Genomic DNA, 18,405 nt, shown 5'->3' on the forward strand with positions numbered 1-18,405 from the left:
ATCTCTTTGCTTCTCAGAAGAGCACAGTGGCTAGGCACAGACTCTGGTGCCCTGAGTGTGAGGCCCTCCTCTGCCACTTGCCAGTTGTGTGACCTTGGGCAAGTTATTGAATAACAACCTTCTTCAGCCTCAGGTTTCACAGTCACAAAGATGGGGTAGTTATGGGACCCACCACACAGGGGCATTAGGGTGGCTGAATAGGTTAATTATGTGCCTGGTAAACAGTAAGTACTCATAATATTTAGTCATTATTATCCACCACAATACTTCAATGTAGAATTAAGAACAGATCTAGCCAGGCGAGGTGGCTCTCACCTATAATCCTAGCACTCTGGGAGACCACAGTGGGTGGATCGCTTGAGCTCAGGAGTTTGAGACCAGTCGGAGCAAAAGTGAGACCCCATCTCCACTAAAACTAGCCAGGCATGGTGGCAGGTGACTGTTATCCCAGCTACTCGGGAAGCTGAGGCAGGAGGATCACTTGAGGTCAAGAGTTTGAGGTTGTTGTGAGCTATCACGTCATAGCACTCTACCCAGGATGACAGAGTGAGACAATGTCTCAAAAAACAAAACAAAACAAAAAACCAAAAAAGAATAGATCTAAAAAGACTTGCAACTAAAACCAACGGAGGCATTCAAAGTCAAAGACCATGGCACCCCATCTCTGCCCTAAGCTTGACCAGGACGCCTACGATACCTGTGACATAGTTTTACAATCTGGGGAAAAGGCACCGCCACGTCCAGCCCTAACTGAAGGATATGAGGCCGGGAAAAGGCTGCAGCTATGAACCACCAGGCGGGAGGGAGGAGGCCACACCTCCGAACACACACCCACCTTTCTAACCTCAAAACTTATGCCCTGCAGGACCGGTTTGGGGCTGCCACTTTGCTCCTCTGGGCCAGCGACTTGCTGGGCTGGTGGGTTCCAGTCACTGTATGCCTCTGACCTCTGTTTCTTGAAAAAATGTTTTTTCTGGTTCTGCACCTTCTTTGGGTCACTTTTCCTGCTGGCTTCTTGCTCCCATGTCAAGGTGGCATTTGCTAAAAGCAAGACAGTATCTGGGTCTTCGGGTTGGGTGATGTAAGATGGGGGGCTTTTATCTATGAGAATTTTCTAAGATTAAAGAGACAAAATTAACTGGGCAGATATCCGCCAATTGCAAAATCATCCCAATATATCATCTAATGACCCCAAGTCATGATTTTGGCAATTCTACCTAGGACATCTGGGAAAGAGATTCTAAAGTTATTTCCCCCTAGGAGAAGCTACAGCAGAAATAGTCTGCTAGCTCCTACTATTTAGGACAGATACCTCCTCAGCCACAAAGCCTAGGTGGGTCACCCACACTGGACAACATTGGTCCCAGCTACATTTCACCCTTGGGCCCAACTTAGCCAGACTTTGCTGATCTCAGGGTGGTGGCCTCACTGTCTGGCACAAACAGCAAAGATCCAAAGAAGCTGATGCTATGTCCCCTTTCCAGGCTCCCACTCAGCTCAGTTCCACAAAACATTTACCAAGCCCCTATTGTGTGCCAGACTTTGGGAAAAACAGCAGAAATGCAAATATAAATAGGGCATCATTCCGGTTGTTGAAGAGAGTATAGTGTGGGGAAGACGGAACTCATACAGACTGTGTCAGTGAAATGTGGCAGGACAAAGCACTCTGACTGCCAGAGAAGGACAGTGGGTGCCCATCTTGGAGGGTCATGTGGTTGGGGCTTGAGCGGAGCCTGGGCAGGCAGAGACGAGAGAGGGGAGAGAAGGACAATGAGCTGCCGCCGGGCACTGCGTGGGCCAAAGTGAGAGGACACAGAGGCCAGACTGCCGGGACGGAGGCCGGAGACACACCGGCAGTGCTTGGAAACAGAGCTCGGGGCAGGAAGAGGGCAGGAGACAAGGGAGGGACAAAACTGAGGACCTGCGGATGGAGGGCCCCAGTTCTGTCCTGGAGGGAACAAGGGTTTAGGGATGTTCAGCAGGTAAATGTCAGCAGTGAGATCAATATTTTAACAGCTCTTTGGGAAAAGAAGGGTTGGCTCATAAATCAGTGACAGTTCAGACGAGAGACGGTACAGTCCCCAGCTGAAAATAGAGTGAGTGAAGGCCGTCCTTGCTCTAGTCTAAGAAGCACCTGTGAGTCTTTCTGATGTCATAATATATGCAATGAATGTGATGGTGTTGATTCTTGTGCTTTGTAAGAAGCGTTGACAGTGCACTTTGCAAACCAAGCCTACAATGGTGGCTCTTGAACGAGACGGGAGTTTAGTAATCGGGAGGTGCCTGACAGGGCTCCTGATTGGCTGGGTGTAGATGGTGAATGACTGGCAGGGAGCAGAAACTGGGGATGCTTATGATGCCTGTCAGATTATTTCCAGCTCAGGTTGTAAGATCCTCCAACCAAATCATGCTTTTTTCTTGACTACCCTGCCCTCCTCTCTTTTGCTTTGCTCACCTGAACATTAAACAAACCTGATCTGCCTTTCCTGGATATCATAAGGAACCTCACCATTTATAGAAATTACCAGGGTACCTGCTCCTACACTGGACTAGAGGCTCCTGAGGACAAAGGCCTCTCCTTCTGTTTCCATTTCCTGCGTGTCTTACAGATACACGAGGCACACAGCAAAAATTTGATGAGTAAAAAAATGAGTCGAGTAGCTAAAGGGCTGCCTAACGTGGAGTCCCTCCACCCTCTCAATCACTTCCATCTCCTCACCGTCACAGGACAAAGGGGAGATGGCAGTGCAAACCCAACCCCACTCCTGGAATGAATTAAGATTTAACGGTTGGATAAGGGGCCAGAAATACCTTCTGCATGCACAGAGACTCTATCTCATTTCTCCTACAAGGGCAGACCACACATAAAACTGCCTGGTCCTTCCCCTGTGCACATGTATCCAGCCAACTCTGAAAAGATGCCCTTCTCCCAGTGTCGGCCCAACAGGCGACCCAGTCCCCCCAGGGGTTGGTACAGCATCCATATCTGAGCATTTTCCCATCCACAAATGAGATCTCTCTTTGCTACTCACCCAGTGTCATTTATACCTTCATTCTCCTTAGAGAGACACTGGCTTCAGCCCCTGCTTTGACGGAGAAAGGCAAGATTGCAATTGAAAACTTCATCACATTAAACATGGCAATCACGCTAAATGCCTGAGAACAAAAGAGAGGTGTGGGGGTTTAGGTTGGGAGGCTGCCTTGGCCTACACCATTACGCCCGTGGGGGTTACACTTACTGAGACGAGAAATGCTGGCACAGTTGGAATTTGCAGAGGAACAATTTTTTCATTTCATGGCTCAGAAACCACGGGTTGGCAAATTAAGGCCAGCAGCATCTTAATCTATTTTGCTTTTGGATTTCCACCAAAATGGTAGAAAATGTATTCTCTTCCCTCTGTTGATCCAGAAGGAAAGAGTCTGAGGCAGGCCTCTAAATGAAACATTTGGGAATCTCCATTCCTGCCACATCTTTATTTGAGCCTGACCATTTGCTCAATCTGCCCTGTGCAGATTTTCCCAAGTCCCTGCTCTCAGCTCTTACATCAGACCCCCAGGAGCTAGAGCACTCAACCTCCTGGAATGAATTAAGATTTAAGGGTTAAATAAGGGGTAGAATCTTAATTCATCCCCACTGCGCACGCACGCCCAGGGCCAAAGGCAGGAGCTCCCTGGAAGGACCTGCTGGCTGCTGGAGTGTAGTCTCTCGTACCCCCAGGACCAGGCCTCCATGCCTTGCCACTTCACACACCCAGGCCAGATTTGAAAGCCTTTGTCCAATTATTGTCCCCAAAGAAACCCACCTCCCTCCACGGGGCCTCCCTCCCCTGGCCCCCTAGTGGGTGGTGAATATTGTATGGCCTCAATAAAGATGAGTCTGCTCCCTTGCTTTCACACCCCAGGGGTGCACAATCTCATCTCAGATTCCATTTTGCCACCTGCCTTGTGATTAGCAGCCCCTCCCTAGCCACCCACTTAAGGAATTAATAACTCAACTTTCTCCTACAAATCCAGAGTGATCCTGCCTGCCATTGAGTGGATACCACAGACAGCCCCAGGCTCCAACTAATCCTGTCCCTTCCTTAAGAGGATGATCAAGGATGGTCCCAATATACCAGGTGCCCAAAACAGTTTCTAAGGAAACTCAATTCTCCCAGCTCCCAACCATCACCCAGGCTCAGGAAGCCCAGGCCCCAACTGGCAGAGCTCCTAGGAGGCCTTATGTGACCGAGCACCTGGGGGCCAACCAACAACTGACATGGCCCCAGAGGAGGAAGTCACTGCAAGGAATTCTGAATCCAAAGAAATCAGGGCTTTGCATTCAGAAAATGTGGTTTGGTCCTGGATTTCTTCTAAACCATTGTGCTGGAAAATATTAACTACGTGTGTTTTATTTGATTTCAAAATGATTTGCTTGATGCGTTACTAGATAAAAAAAAATTTTTTTTTTGTTTGGGATCATGGAAAGTAGTCACAATAATCAGAACTGGGGAATCCGTTCTGTTTGGGGTGTGGTCGATCACTGTCATTCATCCTGGCTCAGGGTTCACAGCTGGGTTCAAGGCCCGGGAGGATGCCAGAGTAAACTGGACATGAGCTGTCACCCACTGAAAAACCAGAGAAGATAAAAACAGCTCACCAAGAAACACAGGGCGTGAATGGGATTAACAGCCTCACACAAGATGCCCTGGCAAGAGCCTCCTGGCTTCACAAACATCAGCCTGCTGTTCCCCTTGAGATTAGGGTGCAATTCTTCCTCTGTGAGCTTCCTCGAACTATCTGCCCTTGGTTTCATAGGTTAGCTGATTTTTTTCTTTTTTCTTTTTTTTTTTTTTGCAGTTTTTTGGCTGGGGCCAGGTTTGAACCTGCCATCTCCGATATATGGGGCAGACACCCTACTCCTTGAGCCAAGGCGCCGCCCTCGCTGATTTTTTCTTTATTTAAGCCAGGGATCATTTCCCTCTAGCTGAGGAAATGTGCAAGCCTTGTTTACAACACAAACATCTCCCCTTCATCCCAGTTCCCCCTCTGAGGCTCCTCATGTGCCTGGCTCAGTGAGAAAAGCCCACACTTGGGCTACACCTATCAGCTGGGCTGGTGCCACCTGCTTCACATAAGACAATGCATCCAGCCCTCACGACTGCAATAATGGGGACTATTGTCATCCCACTTACAGATGACAAAACCAAGGCAAGAGAGGCTCAGTGAGCTGCCAGGGTCATGGCCAGTAAGTCTCAGAGTCGGGACTTAAATAAGGCAGACGTGGTTACCCCCAACATTACCACCTCTCCTAAAACCAGAGAACTCTCCCAAAGTCTCCTTCTTGTGGTCTATATGAATAAAACAGCCAAGTGTTCATTTGGCCTCCTTTTTTTCCAAATGTGAAATTGTGTTCCAACTTTAACTACTTCTCCTGCCCTGCCATGGACCAGGTAGAGTCACTGCCGTGCCCTCCTGGGCCCTTGTCACCCCACACTGGGTCCGCACCTGTAGCTCACTGGTTAGGGTGCTGGCCACCCACACCGAGGCTGGCAGGTTCGAACCCAACTGGGCCTGCTAAACAACCATGACAACTACAACAAAAAAACAGCCAGGCATTGTGGCAGGCTCCTGTAGTCCCAGCTACTTGGGAGGCTGAGGCAAGAGAATCGCTTAAGCCCAAGAGTTTGAGATTGCTGTAAGCTGTGACACCATGGCACTCTACCAAGGATGACATAGTGAGACTCGGTCTCAAAAAAAAAAAAAAAAAAAAGTGGGGTTTAAATTCCGGTATGATTTGGCCTCCTGCAATTGATCGTTTGGATGAAGGTATTGTGCAAAGCCAGTACGGGGCTTCCCACCTGGGACTTGCCAGAGTCGGGTGCAAAAGAGCCGGTTCTTACCACAGGGGCGGTGAGCTCGCGCCTCAGAAGGGCGTGGCAGGTGAACGTTAGCACGGTGGCCACGGTGGACACAAGGGGTGCCAGGGCCGAGTTTCCACTTTGGACAAACCCAGCTTTTTCCAGTAATTTCCTTTCCTTCTGTCTTATATCTGCAAAGCAGAAAGAGTCCAAGGTGGTCTAATTTTGCATGTCAAGCACCAGCGTTAAGAGATGCATACCCGGCTTGTCCCCCTCCAAGTGAGCCAGTGAGTCCTGCTGTGAGCCTAGATGCAAGGAAGTATAGAAAGTCCCAGCACAAAGCCAGCACAGGATGGGAGCTCAGGACCTGTCAGCTGCCAGCACCAGATGGGCTCCAAGGTCCCTTCCAGCCCTGAGACCCTCCATGTCAGGAGTCACAACCCCTGATGCCCATAGGGCCCAAGCAAGTCCTATGGATGAAGGGGGCATCCCAAAAGTAAGACGGAGGAGGGGGGCTGCAGAGTCAAGCAGAATGAGGAGCAGGTGTCTCCATGAGAGGGGTGGCCACTCCTTGGTTTCCAGACCATCAACTGCCCGCACGGTCTAAGATTCGAATTTTTGTGAGGCATCTCTCTACTCATTGACAAAAAAGTTTTTAAATACTGTACTGTAGGGGACAATCTGGCCTGAAGTCTGCCAGATTGGGGGCTCCCAGCCTGGTGTCCCAAGAACAGCCAGCCACAAAAATTCAACAGCCTTTCTGCCTTTCCTAAGTCTAGAAGATGCCAGTGACTCTGCACTGCTCCCAGCATAAATTCAAGCCTCCTTCCCCGGTGTTCAGTCTGCAATCCCAACTCCAGCCTCAGCTGCCAAAGCCCCTTCCCATCAGTGACAGGGCAGCCATGGCTGTTCTTATCACTCACCAGGTGCCAGGCACTCTGCCCAGCACTGCAGAGGCGCCATCCCATTACAATGGTGTGTGGTGAGAGTGAGGCCCCTATTATGCCCTTTCAATAGGAAAGCAAACTGGCAAATCAGGTTGAGTAACTTGCCTTTAAGTGGTCGGGGCAGGACTGGAGCCCACTCCAGGATCCAAGTCCTGCTATCCACACACCCTTCACCTGGGGGACACCCAGCCCCCTCCTTTTCCCCGGGTGCACCCTCACATCACCACTTCCAGGCCTTCGCTCATCCCAGGGGACTTCCCCAGTGCTGTGTTCAAATCCTTCCTGTTATTCTGTACCACCTGAAATCCACCTCCCCCAGGAAGCCTTTCCTGACCCTCCACCCCCCATCCCAACCCAGTGTGCTGGCCCATCAGGCTTCTCCCAGTTGCTCTGGTGGCACTTTCCTCATTTTACCCTGTAGGGTAATTAACTCATGTATCACTACTCAATGAATTTTTCTTTTTTTGAGACAGAGTCTTACTATGTTGCCCTCGGTAGAGTGCTGTGCCATCACAGTTCACAGCAACCTCTGACTCTTGGGCTTAAGCGATTCTCTTGCCTCAGCCTCCCAAGTAGCTGGGACTACTACTACAGGTGCCTGCCACAATGCCTGGCTATTACTCAATAAATTTTATTACTCATCTACTGTACAAGGTGCCAAGCTTGGTGCTGGGGAGTAAAGTAGTGGAAAGGGCCTCAGCTTTCAATGAACAACCAAATAACTATAAATTATGTTGAGTGGTATGAACGAAATGAGCAGGGTGGCATAGTTAAGAGGCAGAGTGTGGATGTGCTTGGGCCTGTGGTCCAGAAGTCCTCTTTGGACATTGTGAAGAGACCTGAAGTCCAGATAAAGTCACCATCAACATCCAGCAGGGGAGTATTTCCAGGGAACAGAAACAGTAAATGCAAAGGTCCTGGGGCACGAATGTGAGTGATGCATCCTAGAAACAGACAGCAGGTTCCCAGGGCTGGAGCAGAGTTAGGAAAGGTTAGGGTAAAATGTGATGAGGTCATAGAGGTCACCAGGGGCTGGCTCACGTTGAACCTATCAGGCCATGTGAAGGAATTTGGATTTCATTCAAAAGACCTAAGTTTGAGTAATCTATGTGTGATGAGAAGCCAGTAAAGATTTTCCAGCAGGCAAGGAACAGGATCTGACTGACATTTTTCAAAGGTCACTCTGGCTGCTGAGTGCATAACAGATTGCAGGAGGAAGGGGGGAGCAGGGAGTCTCCTAGACGCTCTTGCCCCAGTCCAGGAGCGAGAGAGGATGTCAGCTCGCACTGGGGCGGTGGTGGAGTGAAGGGAAGCAGATGGATTCCGGATGTATGCTGAAGGCAGAGCCAGCAAGCGTGCAGCTATTTTTGAACTTAGTTATCTCATCCTCTCTTAATCTGCAAAGCAGGAGCCCTTTCCCAATCATTTGTGTAGCTCCCCAGCCTTGCAACTACTAGGAATTTGGTATGTCTTTACTGAATTAAATTGATGAGTTAAATTGAGTTGGGTCAAATAGAATCAAATTTACTCAGATCAAATTAAATCATGGTGAAGAGAACTCAGAGTGTAAGGAGGTGTTTCTGGACCCTACAAGAGGGTCCCCCAGGGCTGCTGGTGTCCCAACCTGGGGCACTGCCTTTGTCACACTCAGCAGGCTTTCTAAAGCCACTCCCTAAAGTGGGGACACACAGCTTCAGCCCAATTACATGCTGGCGCAAAGTGTAACTGCAGATCCAGAGTCAATTGTAACAGTGGTTCAGGTCATTAACCAGAGAACCACCTGAGTCTATGTCAGCAATTATGTAAATGTCCCTGCAATTAGATTTGCATTTATATTTGATTGAAATTGTTTCTATATCATCTAAAAAAAAAAAAAAAAACAGAACTGAATATGCATCCTCCTATCTGCCCAAGGCAGGTTGAGTCAGCAAGTCTCCCAAGCACAACAGGGCTGCTACAGGGAGGACAACACAGGAGAAGCCTCTGTGTGGGGGGAGGGAGGAGGGTGCACTCACAGGCAGACATCTTCTAAGTCAAGGAAATAGCTTGAGACAGCTTTTTTTCCCTGCTCACAATGTTTTAGTAGATTATTTTTGCAAAGGTAATTGGTCAGTATCAGGAGCTACATGGGAAACCATGTGTCACTCACCCTTCAGTTCACCAGAACAGGTGCCTGGGTCTTTTTAAAAAATGCCACAATCCTTTGAAAATCCTTTGACTTGGCAGAGCAGCTGGGGGAGAGAGGGTCCTCTCAGCCTCCTTCTGGAATGCCTGGCCCTGGGAACCAACTGTCGAGTACCAATCGGGGAGCAGGGGCATGTCAGGCACTGACCCCCCTCATGGATGTTTTCACTTGTTCAATTGTTGGCCTTAATCAGATGTGTGAAAACCGCTTCTTCCTCATGTCAGGACCTGAGCCCACCCTTTGGTACTTGACTGTTAAAAACCCTTGAAGAGCACATTCTATAGGTAAATGGTTCTTTAAGCAGCCGCTCTCACCCTACCTTGAATGGTGTTTGTGAAAGGTTTCTCCCAGGCGTACATTTTGATCAGCTTGATGCAGGTCAGAAACTCATTCATTGTCTGAATTCGCTTGTCTGTCGCTGAAATTGCTGATCTCCGGAAAGCTGAATTGAGCTTCGCCATGAACATCTGAAATCAAGGTACAAAAACAGTGTTCAGAGAGAATTCTGAGTTGCAGTTGGCCGAAACATCCCGGGATCTGAGTCCAGGTGCCAGGAGAAGTTCTAAGGGAAGTTGGCCTGAGATTCTCAGCCCTTCCTTTGAGAGGTGACCAGCTGATGCAGTCAGTCTGGGTATCGGGCAGGTGATACAAGCACAGGAATGTATCAGGCAGGTGATACAAGCCAGGACACAGTAGGAGTGCTAGGGACTTTGGCAATACGAAGAAGCATGCCCCCCTCCACCCTGCCCCAGAGCATTCAAGGTTTTAAAAAGCTGCCCTGTGCCAGCAAAAGGAAGCATGCCTGAGAGCTCAAGGCAAGACACAGGCTTCAGGTCCCCACACCAGAAAGAACTGAAGCCCCCCATCTAAGTCACCAAAAGTGTGTGTGAGAAGCACAAATCCATAGCAGTGACGACGGCCAGGGCCTGCCGTTACCTGGACGGGGATGAAGATGATGTACACGGAGATCCCAACGAGAGCCGTGGGCCCCAGAATGAAAAAGGCATACACCGCACAAACCACCATTAGGAGAGGGATGGTGGCTGGCAAGGGACAAAACAAGGCCGCTTCAAACAAGGAGTAACTGTCATTGGACAGCGTGTTGAGCACCTGTAAAGAAAGCACAGGGGCTCAGGCTCTGGGAGAGTCACCCAGCACATCCTCAGCTGAGGGCTTCAGTGAGGGGCTGACCCGTGAGGAGCCATCCAGATGCTGATGAGGTGGATTCCATGGGCCTCATTCTGGCCTGAGTATGAGCAGCCAGTCTGTAAGGACTGAGAATCCTGGTGAAGAAAGACTTAACGGTAATATTACTATCCCAGAGCATACTGGAGAGACTGGCGGCTGCCTGCCCTGTATCTATTTCCCCTTCTTCTTTGTGAAGACAATCTTGCCAGGGACCCAGTGAGAAGATCACATTCCCCAGCTTCTTTGTGGAAGGAGTGTGGCCCTGTCACCATATTAAGGACAATGAGATGTAACTCAAAGTATCAGCTGGGACTTCTGGGATGAATTCTTAAAAGAGGGCTGCCTCAACCTGGAAGGCTCACCACTTTGGTTTTCTCATGCCTCCTCCCAGCTGTCTGAAGGACAGTTGTGATGGCTGGAGCTCCAGCACCCATATTGAGCCCTATGGGAGCCCTGTGCTGGGGCAGTGAAGAAAGATGTAGGGCTCTGGAAGCCCTGCACTAGCCCTGGATTGTTCACTTCCCAACTCCTTTGACATAGACTGAAATAAACCTTCTTGTGGAATCCACTTTTCCCCTGAGTGCTCTGTTACATGCAGCTGGCTTTACTCATAAATGATAGAGAATGCACTGAGAGCAGCTGTGAGAAAGCAGCAAGTCCTTCATCCTACCTCACACCTGGGGCTCCCTTCATTAGGAAAATATTTTTTGGGGTAAGTGGAATGATTTTATCACTAAAGATTAAGGGCTCAAGAAAATGTCAGCTCTGAAGGCCAACCAGCATGGTCTTTATCCCAGTGAGGTACCCCTAACACCATACAGTTGGGATTATTGGACCCACCAGTTGATCAGTTTATTAAATGCCCATAGTGTGTTCTGTCCTGTCTCAGGGCCCTCAGGACAAGCACAAGGATGGATGGAGTCATCCCTGAGCCCAGTTCCAGTTTGAACTGACCTGCCATCTTGAGCCGGCACCACCTCACAGCAGGGAGAAGAGACATGCTGGGTGGGACACAGACAGGCAAAAGGGGGGTGCAGGCGCTCATCCAAGCAGTGCACCTCACACACGCTTACATGCAGAGCTAACCTTCTAACCATGCCGAGCAGTGCACCTCACACACGCTCACATGCAGAGCTGACCTTCTAACCCTGCCGAGCAGTGCACCTCACACGCGCTCACACGCAGAGCTGACCTTCTAACCCTGCCGAGCAGTGCACCTCACACGCGCTCACACGCAGAGCTGACCTTCTAACCCTGCCGAGCAGTGCACCTCACACGCGCTCACACGCAGAGCTGACCTTCTAACCCTGCCGAGCAGTGCACCTCACACACGCTCACACGCAGAGCTGACCTTCTAACCCTGCCGAGCAGTGCACCTCACACACGCTCACACGCAGAGCTGACCTTCCAACCCTGCCGAGCAGTGCACCTCACACACGCTCACACGCAGAGCTGACCTTCCAACCCTGCCGAGCAGTGCACCTCACACGCGCTCACACGCAGAGCTGACCTTCCAACCCTGCCGAGCAGTGCACCTCACACACGCTCACACGCAGAGCTGACCTTCCAACCCTGCCGAGCAGTGCACCTCACACACGCTCACACGCAGAGCTGACCTTCCAACCCTGCCGAGCAGTGCACCTCACACACGCTCACACGCAGAGCTGACCTTCCAACCCTGCCGAGCAGTGCACCTCACACACGCTCACACGCAGAGCTGACCTTCTAACCCTGCCGAGCAGTGCACCTCACACACGCTCACACGCAGAGCTGACCTTCTAAACCTGCCAAGCAGTGCACCTCACACACGCTTACATGCAGAGCTGACCTTCCAACCCTGCCGAGCAGTGCACCTCACACGCGCTCAGCACGCAAAGCTGACCTTCCAACCCTGCCGAGCAGTGCACCTCACACACCCTCAGCATGCAGAGCTGACCTTCTAAACCTGCCAAGTAGTGCACCTCACACATGCTCAGCACGCAGAGCTGACCTTCTAACCCTGTCTCTTGGGACCAGCTCACCTCACCGACAGAGATGTGCGTCAGCGTCTTGAAGGACACCAGGTTTTCGAAAACCAGGGTGGAGAGGGCCACCTTCAGCCGGACCGCAGTGCGGTAATTGATGGCCCAGGCAAGGGCCCAGAACAGGACCTTGGTAAACTCGGTGACAAAAAGGGCCACACATAGGCTGATGCCAACCCAGACCTTCCGGGAGGCATTCTCGGTCTGCTGGAGGATCTGGTGAATGAGAACCGTCTGTAAAACAGGGAGTGGGGCAGAGGAGGCCCAGACAGTGTCAGCACACTGGCTTTAGGAGGCAAACTTTTTAATTATTTGGTGGCTGCTGCTGTGCTTGATTGAGAAGGATTAGCTTTATGGAAAATTTGCCCCCAAGGAGCGCAGAGATAATGGCAGTGCACTGAACTTGCTGGCTCATAGAGAAAGTAACTAATGATGCTCTTGCCAGGCTGGGGCCTGCACAGGCAGCACAGGGAAGGGCCAACTCACCGGCCCGATGGCCGCCATGATGATACACAGGATGTTGGCCAGGACGTCCATCAGAACACGGGTCCTCTGGAACTTCCAGACCACGCGGCCCAGGGAGGCCTTCTCAGGACCCACCCTTCCTACCTCTTCATCCCAGAGGACTCGAAATCTGTGATGAGAGGATGGAGGGGAAAGGGACTGACACTTCTGCTTGCAGTTTGGTGTCACCCTGGGGAATAAGCCTTTGCAAGGCTGCTGAGCACGGCCCTCTCCCTGGCAGGGGTGTCCCCAACAAACAACACTGGCTCTCCTTTCTTCTTTCCTGGGCCGGTGGCACCAGCAGGGGTGGAGGCGCTGCCTGGGCACAAACTGGTGTGACATGTGGCGTGTGGGCACTTGTTTCCTCCGCCTTCTGCCCATATCTGCTGTAATCTCAGCTCTGATAAGAAGACAGAGCCAAGGGAGAAGCCGAGAGAAAAATCATCCCCAGGGCCGAGAGGACTTCCTGCACTGCAAAGATCTGAAGGAAGGACAAGCAACAGGAGCGTGGTGCACCAAGGAGCAAGGCGGGCCAAGCTGATGGACACAGGCAGTCGGGACCTCAGTACAGAGGTCAGAGCTCATTCCAAGTGCAAAGGAAGTGCCACAGGGTTTTAGGCCATTGTGAGAAGATCATTTTGAGCCCTGGAAACTCTTATGAGGTTGACCAGATTGTGGGGAGAGCAAAGGAGAAAGCAAGAGACCACAGCAGGACAGTGCCAGTGCTGGGGTGGCAGTGGGCGTGGGGACAGATGGACGGAGGTAGACGGCAGTGGGCGTGGGGACAGATGGACGGAGGTAGACGGCAGTGGGCGTGGGGACAGATGGACGGAGGTAGACGGCAGTGGGCGTGGGGACAGATGGACGGAGGTAGATGGGACTGCAAGTGAATCAGATGGTGAGGGAAGAAGATGGAGGACAGGCCCGGGTTCCTGGCTTGAGCACCTGTGTGAGTGGAGTTCATGGAGACAGGGAAAGGAAGGAGAACAGTGAGAGCAGGCACAGTTTCGGGAAGGCGTCCGTGTGCATGACCAGGAGCTGGGCACAGGGACTGTGGGCCTGGAGCAGAAGCCTTGGCCACAGACTGACACTGGAATGAGCCTTTGGAATGGTGGAGATCACCCCGGGGCGGGGCAGAGCATGGAGGCTCAGAGGAAAGCCTAAGCTGATGTTGGATAGAAAACCAGAGCCAGAAGCCAGAGCAGAGGGGGAAGACCCAGTCCAGGCTCCATGGATGCTGGCCCAGCTTTCCTCAGAGCTCCCTGGCAACTTGCTCCAAGTTGTGGATTTTGGAAGTTACCACTTCAGGGTGACTGAGATTTCCTCAGGGTGCAAATGAGGGGAAGGACAATTCTAGAGGCAATGACAGGCCATTACTGACACCCCCGGTGCATCCCCATTGCTTATGACTTTATAGGTCCTCAGAGGCATGGAGTCCAGCACAGCTGTTGGGAAGAGCAAAGTGGACATCTCGGTGCCAACATGGAAAATCTTTATGAACTCTTAACTGCAGCGAGCACAGTGATGAACAACTGTGCAGTAGGTGCCCTTTGCTGTTCAAATTTTTTAAAACATGACCTATGATTGGGGAGGGAGAAGAAGAGGTATTGATCTGTAGAAGATGGTAGCCCAGGGCATGTTTAATCCAGGTAGAAAAATTCAGGAGAGAGCCGCACTGACATTTTCACAGAGCCCCCCTCCAGGTACAGCGGGAGCATGGTGAGGATGCTCCCGCCGTGTGAACTTCTGTTGCTTTAACATTTGTATAATGAACATGAATTAGGTTGGACCAATGACATTTACGTTTTTACAAGTCAAAATTGTCAAATATTGGCAGTTTCATTTGGATCGACCCAAATATATGTTGTGATATAAAAATCCAACAACAGTTTTTAAACTAGCCCAGGTGGGCTCTGACTAGCAGAGAGCAAGCCTCTGTCCTCTCTGTGCCCCAGCCGACAGCCCACCCAGACGGACTGAACACAGCCCATAGCTCCCCAGCTCCCCTCTCCCCACCAACTCCACCCAGTCCTCACCTCCCCAGAGACTGGGCAGTCCGGTCTCAGTCTCACAGAGCTGTCCCTGAGAAGGGCCACTAGCGCCCAAGGGTGTCAACTGCCATGCTGGGGAGATTGGGGAGGGTAAAAAAAGGGCCCACGGGGCCCCTTCCCGGGTGTGCTCCTCCCCAGAGGTGACCTGGTACCTTTTGGCGTTGGTGTCAGACGAGTCATACGGTGACAAGGGGGGGAGGGTGTCCACAGTCAGCTCACGCTTGTAGCCTTTAACCATCACTGGTGTGAGCCAGGAAAGCGTGGCAAAGGAGAGCAGCCCTGCGTCGTCTATTGGGTTGGTCGCCGACCTACAGACGAGCAACGTGCTCAGTGTTCCAGGGTGTTGGGGTCATTGCCCTGACTCTCTCTCTGGCTGGAATTTGTCAGTACAGTAAGGACCACAGCCACACACAGAACCTGTCACCCATTAGCCCTTTGAGCAGTGGTGTGCTGGAGCCAACTAATGAGCTGATTGTTAAATTTTCAGGAATTTTGCAGGTCATTTGTTAAATGTATGTAATTTAATTCAAGATTAAAGTACATCAGTTTAAAGAAATTATCTCACAGGTAAAGGCAATAGCACTCAACACTTCCTAATTATTCACCCATTACATGTGCCCTCCAGGTTATTTTCTTCACACCTGTGCGTGGTGGACAGACCACAGAGCAGTGTGCTGCCATGCGCCTCTCCCCACTCCTCATGCAGCAGTGTCATGTTGGTGGCTTGAAACTGGCCACAGTGGGAGTATTACACCATAAAAATGGGTAATTGCTACAAACTAAGGGTTTTTCCCCATGAGCCAGTGGTTGAACAGCCACCAGTGCTTGAGCCTCAGGACCACCCAACAGGAACAAGAGTCCTGGCTCTGTTTGATGGGTGAGGGAATTGACAGCTGCTGGTTGACCCTCAGAAGGACCAGGCACATGCCCTCTGCTCTCAGGAGAGTGGGAGAGGCCAGGGCAGGGCGCACCCGGGGGGTGGGCATCCCAAAAGGGCGAGAGCTGGGGGCCAACTCACGGTTTATTGTGAGAACCAAAATTAATACATGTAAAGAGTCACATAGATATTACCTGTCAGATAAGAAAAAAGATAAGGGAGGCAAAAGGGAGGAGAAACTGACAGAAGCTGGAGAAAGAGGAGGAGGAGGAGGAAGGGAGAAAAAGAACAGGAAGAAGAGGAGAAGGAAAGAAAGAAAGAGGAAATCAACCCTTGAAAACAGGAATTTCCACATTTGCCCTTGAGAAATCAACCACTGAGAAATAGTAAAAGACACTAGAGTCTTATCCACCAAGTACTGGACCCGTAAGAGCCTTGCGTGTGGCAGACGCTGCTCCTGGACCTTGACAGTGGAGCTCAGGTGAGCCTGGAAGTCACACTGCCTCCGTTTCTATCCCAGAGTTCAAAAACAGCCCCATTCTTTCCCCATCTGTGTCCCAGCCCCTTGGACTGTGACTGTGCTCATTCCATCAAGAGGACAAGTCTTTTCCTCCACACCTTAAATCTGAACTTTGGCCAGTAGAATACCATGGTGTGCCGGTGGCGGTGAAGCCCAGCCTGCTCCAGCACTCTCCCAGGAGCCGCTAGTGTTCTCCAGAAAGAGCCGGGGTTGGCCCACTGGAGGCGGAGCAGCTGCACCACCCGTTTGGCCCCACCGCCCCAGCCAACAGCCGGCCACCTTACTGACCAGCAGGTGCGTCAGGAAGCCTAGTCAAAACCAAAGGAACCAGCCAACTAAGCTCAGCCCAAGTGGCTTTATTTTATGGGCCACCCATAACATTGAAAGCTAAATAAGTGGCAATTGTTTTAAGCTGGGAATTGTTGAGGTGACGTGTTACAAAGCAAAGGCCACCTGATGAGCCTTACGCAATTCCCTAACCTCTCTGTGCCTCGGTTTCCTCTCCTGTCAGATAAAGATAAGAACAGTACCTGCAGGGGGGTTGTGAAGAGTAAGTGAGAGGATGTTCGTTAGGCATATGGAAAGCCCTCCCTAACCTGAGTCATTGCTTCCCTCTCACCAAAGGACAGGAGGAGACAAGAAGTGAGTTGCTGAGTGGATGAGTGGACAGATGGACAGCCACAGGGCAAGCAGAGGGGCAGCACAGGGGAGCGGAAGCAGGGCCCACTCACCTGGGGGGGCTCCGACTATCCCTGCAGCTCCTTCCCTGTCTCCTGACTTACCTTGCATAGGGACGCACTGGGATCATGGTCTTCAGGCTGGGGTCATATCTCTCCGCAAAGGATCTCCGCTGGCCCCGCCGGTCCAGATCTGAGATAAGGTAGGCGCCTTCACCCACCATCCTGATGGCAGTCTGGAGCCCTGGGCGAGGGACACTTTTACCCTACAGCAGAGAGATGGGGAAGGCCTGCTGAGAGTTGACTTCTACAATGGGGTCGGCAGCCCTACTCCACCCAGATCAGTTCCCCGGCTTGACTCCTCAGAACTGGGTTTTCACCAGTTGGCTTTCACATGTATGGGAGAGTGTGAAAAAAAGCCCCTCCCTATCCCTAATTCCACTCTGGGGCTTTCTTATTAGTAAGACGTTTGGTTCTTCTCCCACCATTGGGTTGGCTGAGAGCAGAAAAGGCTATCATGGGTTTTCTCTTGGGAGACAGCTCAGTGGCCAAAGCTGAGTCTCAACCCAGCAAAACAGCCCCCGGAAAAATGGATTTTCTGTCTCAGTGTGACCTAGAATGTGTCAGTCACATGCACACTTCTTTTGTCAGACCCTCAGATACAGAAGCCTGATACCCACAGACTTTTATCCCAATAGCAGCGGTCAGAGAACTGTGACAAAGCCACCCCTCAGGACTGGCCACATCTGAACAGGCCCACTGCCCACACCTCTGGCCACTGCACCCAGCAAGAACCAACAGCCAAGTTGGAAAGGATCCTTTTTGGCAAGTCTGTCCAGTCCACAAACCTAACTATTAATGGCAAATAAAACCCGCATGGCAGAGCTGGAAGTGTTCCAGCTGCAACCTTTTGCAAATTTCTCATTATAAAGAGGAGGGAACAGAGGACCACAGGCAGGAGAGAGCTACTCAAGATGGACAGAAAATGAGCAAGACCCTCTAATCTGGGGTAGTCTCTGTACACGAAAAACCTTCGGTCCCACCCTTTGCCACTAACCCTGCAAAATCCCTTGCTGATATTACAAAAGGCACCCCTGTGAATAATATGCTTTGAGGGTTTTTACAGTAGAATTTGAAAATCAAACTGTCTTCACCTCAAAAGGGTAAATCCCCCACAGTGAAAACAGAAGCGATCTAATTAGCTGGAGGGGGCAACACGTCTTACTGGTAGTAGTTCTCTCAAAATCATCCAGTTAGTGAATATTAATGATGTGAATCCCATAGCAGCAGGCCAAGATTCCTAATTCAATGAGACGTTACCAGACAGGGAGCTGTTAATTTCTGTCCAGCCTGCATCCTCCTCTATTCTCCACCTTCCACTGGCTCCTTCTAGCTGCACTCCTGCCATACTGAATGTCTTACTACTTCATGAAAACATCGCCAGTTTCTCCTGCCTGTGGGTCTTTACACTCATCACTATCACAACCTTGAACAATCTAATATCTCTTTCTTCACTTGACCAATTCCTGCTCATAATTCAAGGCTCAGTTTAGACATAGCCTTTTCTGGGAAAACTTTCCTATTAACTTTTCTAT

General features: G+C 50.8%; 1 protein-coding gene across 2 annotated transcripts in view; it reads right to left on the minus strand.

The window, feature by feature from the left end:
• Positions 1-17,072, minus strand: part of ABCC12 (ATP binding cassette subfamily C member 12) — a 60,489-nt gene extending 43,417 nt beyond the window's left edge. For both annotated transcript variants that reach the window (XM_053582103.1, XM_053582104.1), the window contains exons 1-9: positions 16,916-17,072; positions 14,889-15,044; positions 12,668-12,815; positions 12,182-12,415; positions 9,909-10,082; positions 9,292-9,439; positions 5,883-6,031; positions 3,049-3,156; positions 836-1,114 (exon numbers count right to left, since the gene is read on the minus strand). In XM_053582103.1, coding sequence (XP_053438078.1) covers positions 836-1,114; positions 3,049-3,156; positions 5,883-6,031; positions 9,292-9,439; positions 9,909-10,082; positions 12,182-12,415; positions 12,668-12,815; positions 14,889-15,044; positions 16,916-17,034 — 1,515 coding nt within the window. In that variant the 5' untranslated portion in view covers positions 17,035-17,072. The remainder of the gene's footprint in view (positions 1-835; positions 1,115-3,048; positions 3,157-5,882; positions 6,032-9,291; positions 9,440-9,908; positions 10,083-12,181; positions 12,416-12,667; positions 12,816-14,888; positions 15,045-16,915) is intronic.
• Positions 17,073-18,405: the final 1,333 nt, after the last annotated feature.

The sequence above is a fragment of the Nycticebus coucang genome, chromosome 2 (assembly GCF_027406575.1).
Source record: "Nycticebus coucang isolate mNycCou1 chromosome 2, mNycCou1.pri, whole genome shotgun sequence".
Lineage (NCBI taxonomy): Eukaryota > Metazoa > Chordata > Mammalia > Primates > Lorisidae > Nycticebus > Nycticebus coucang.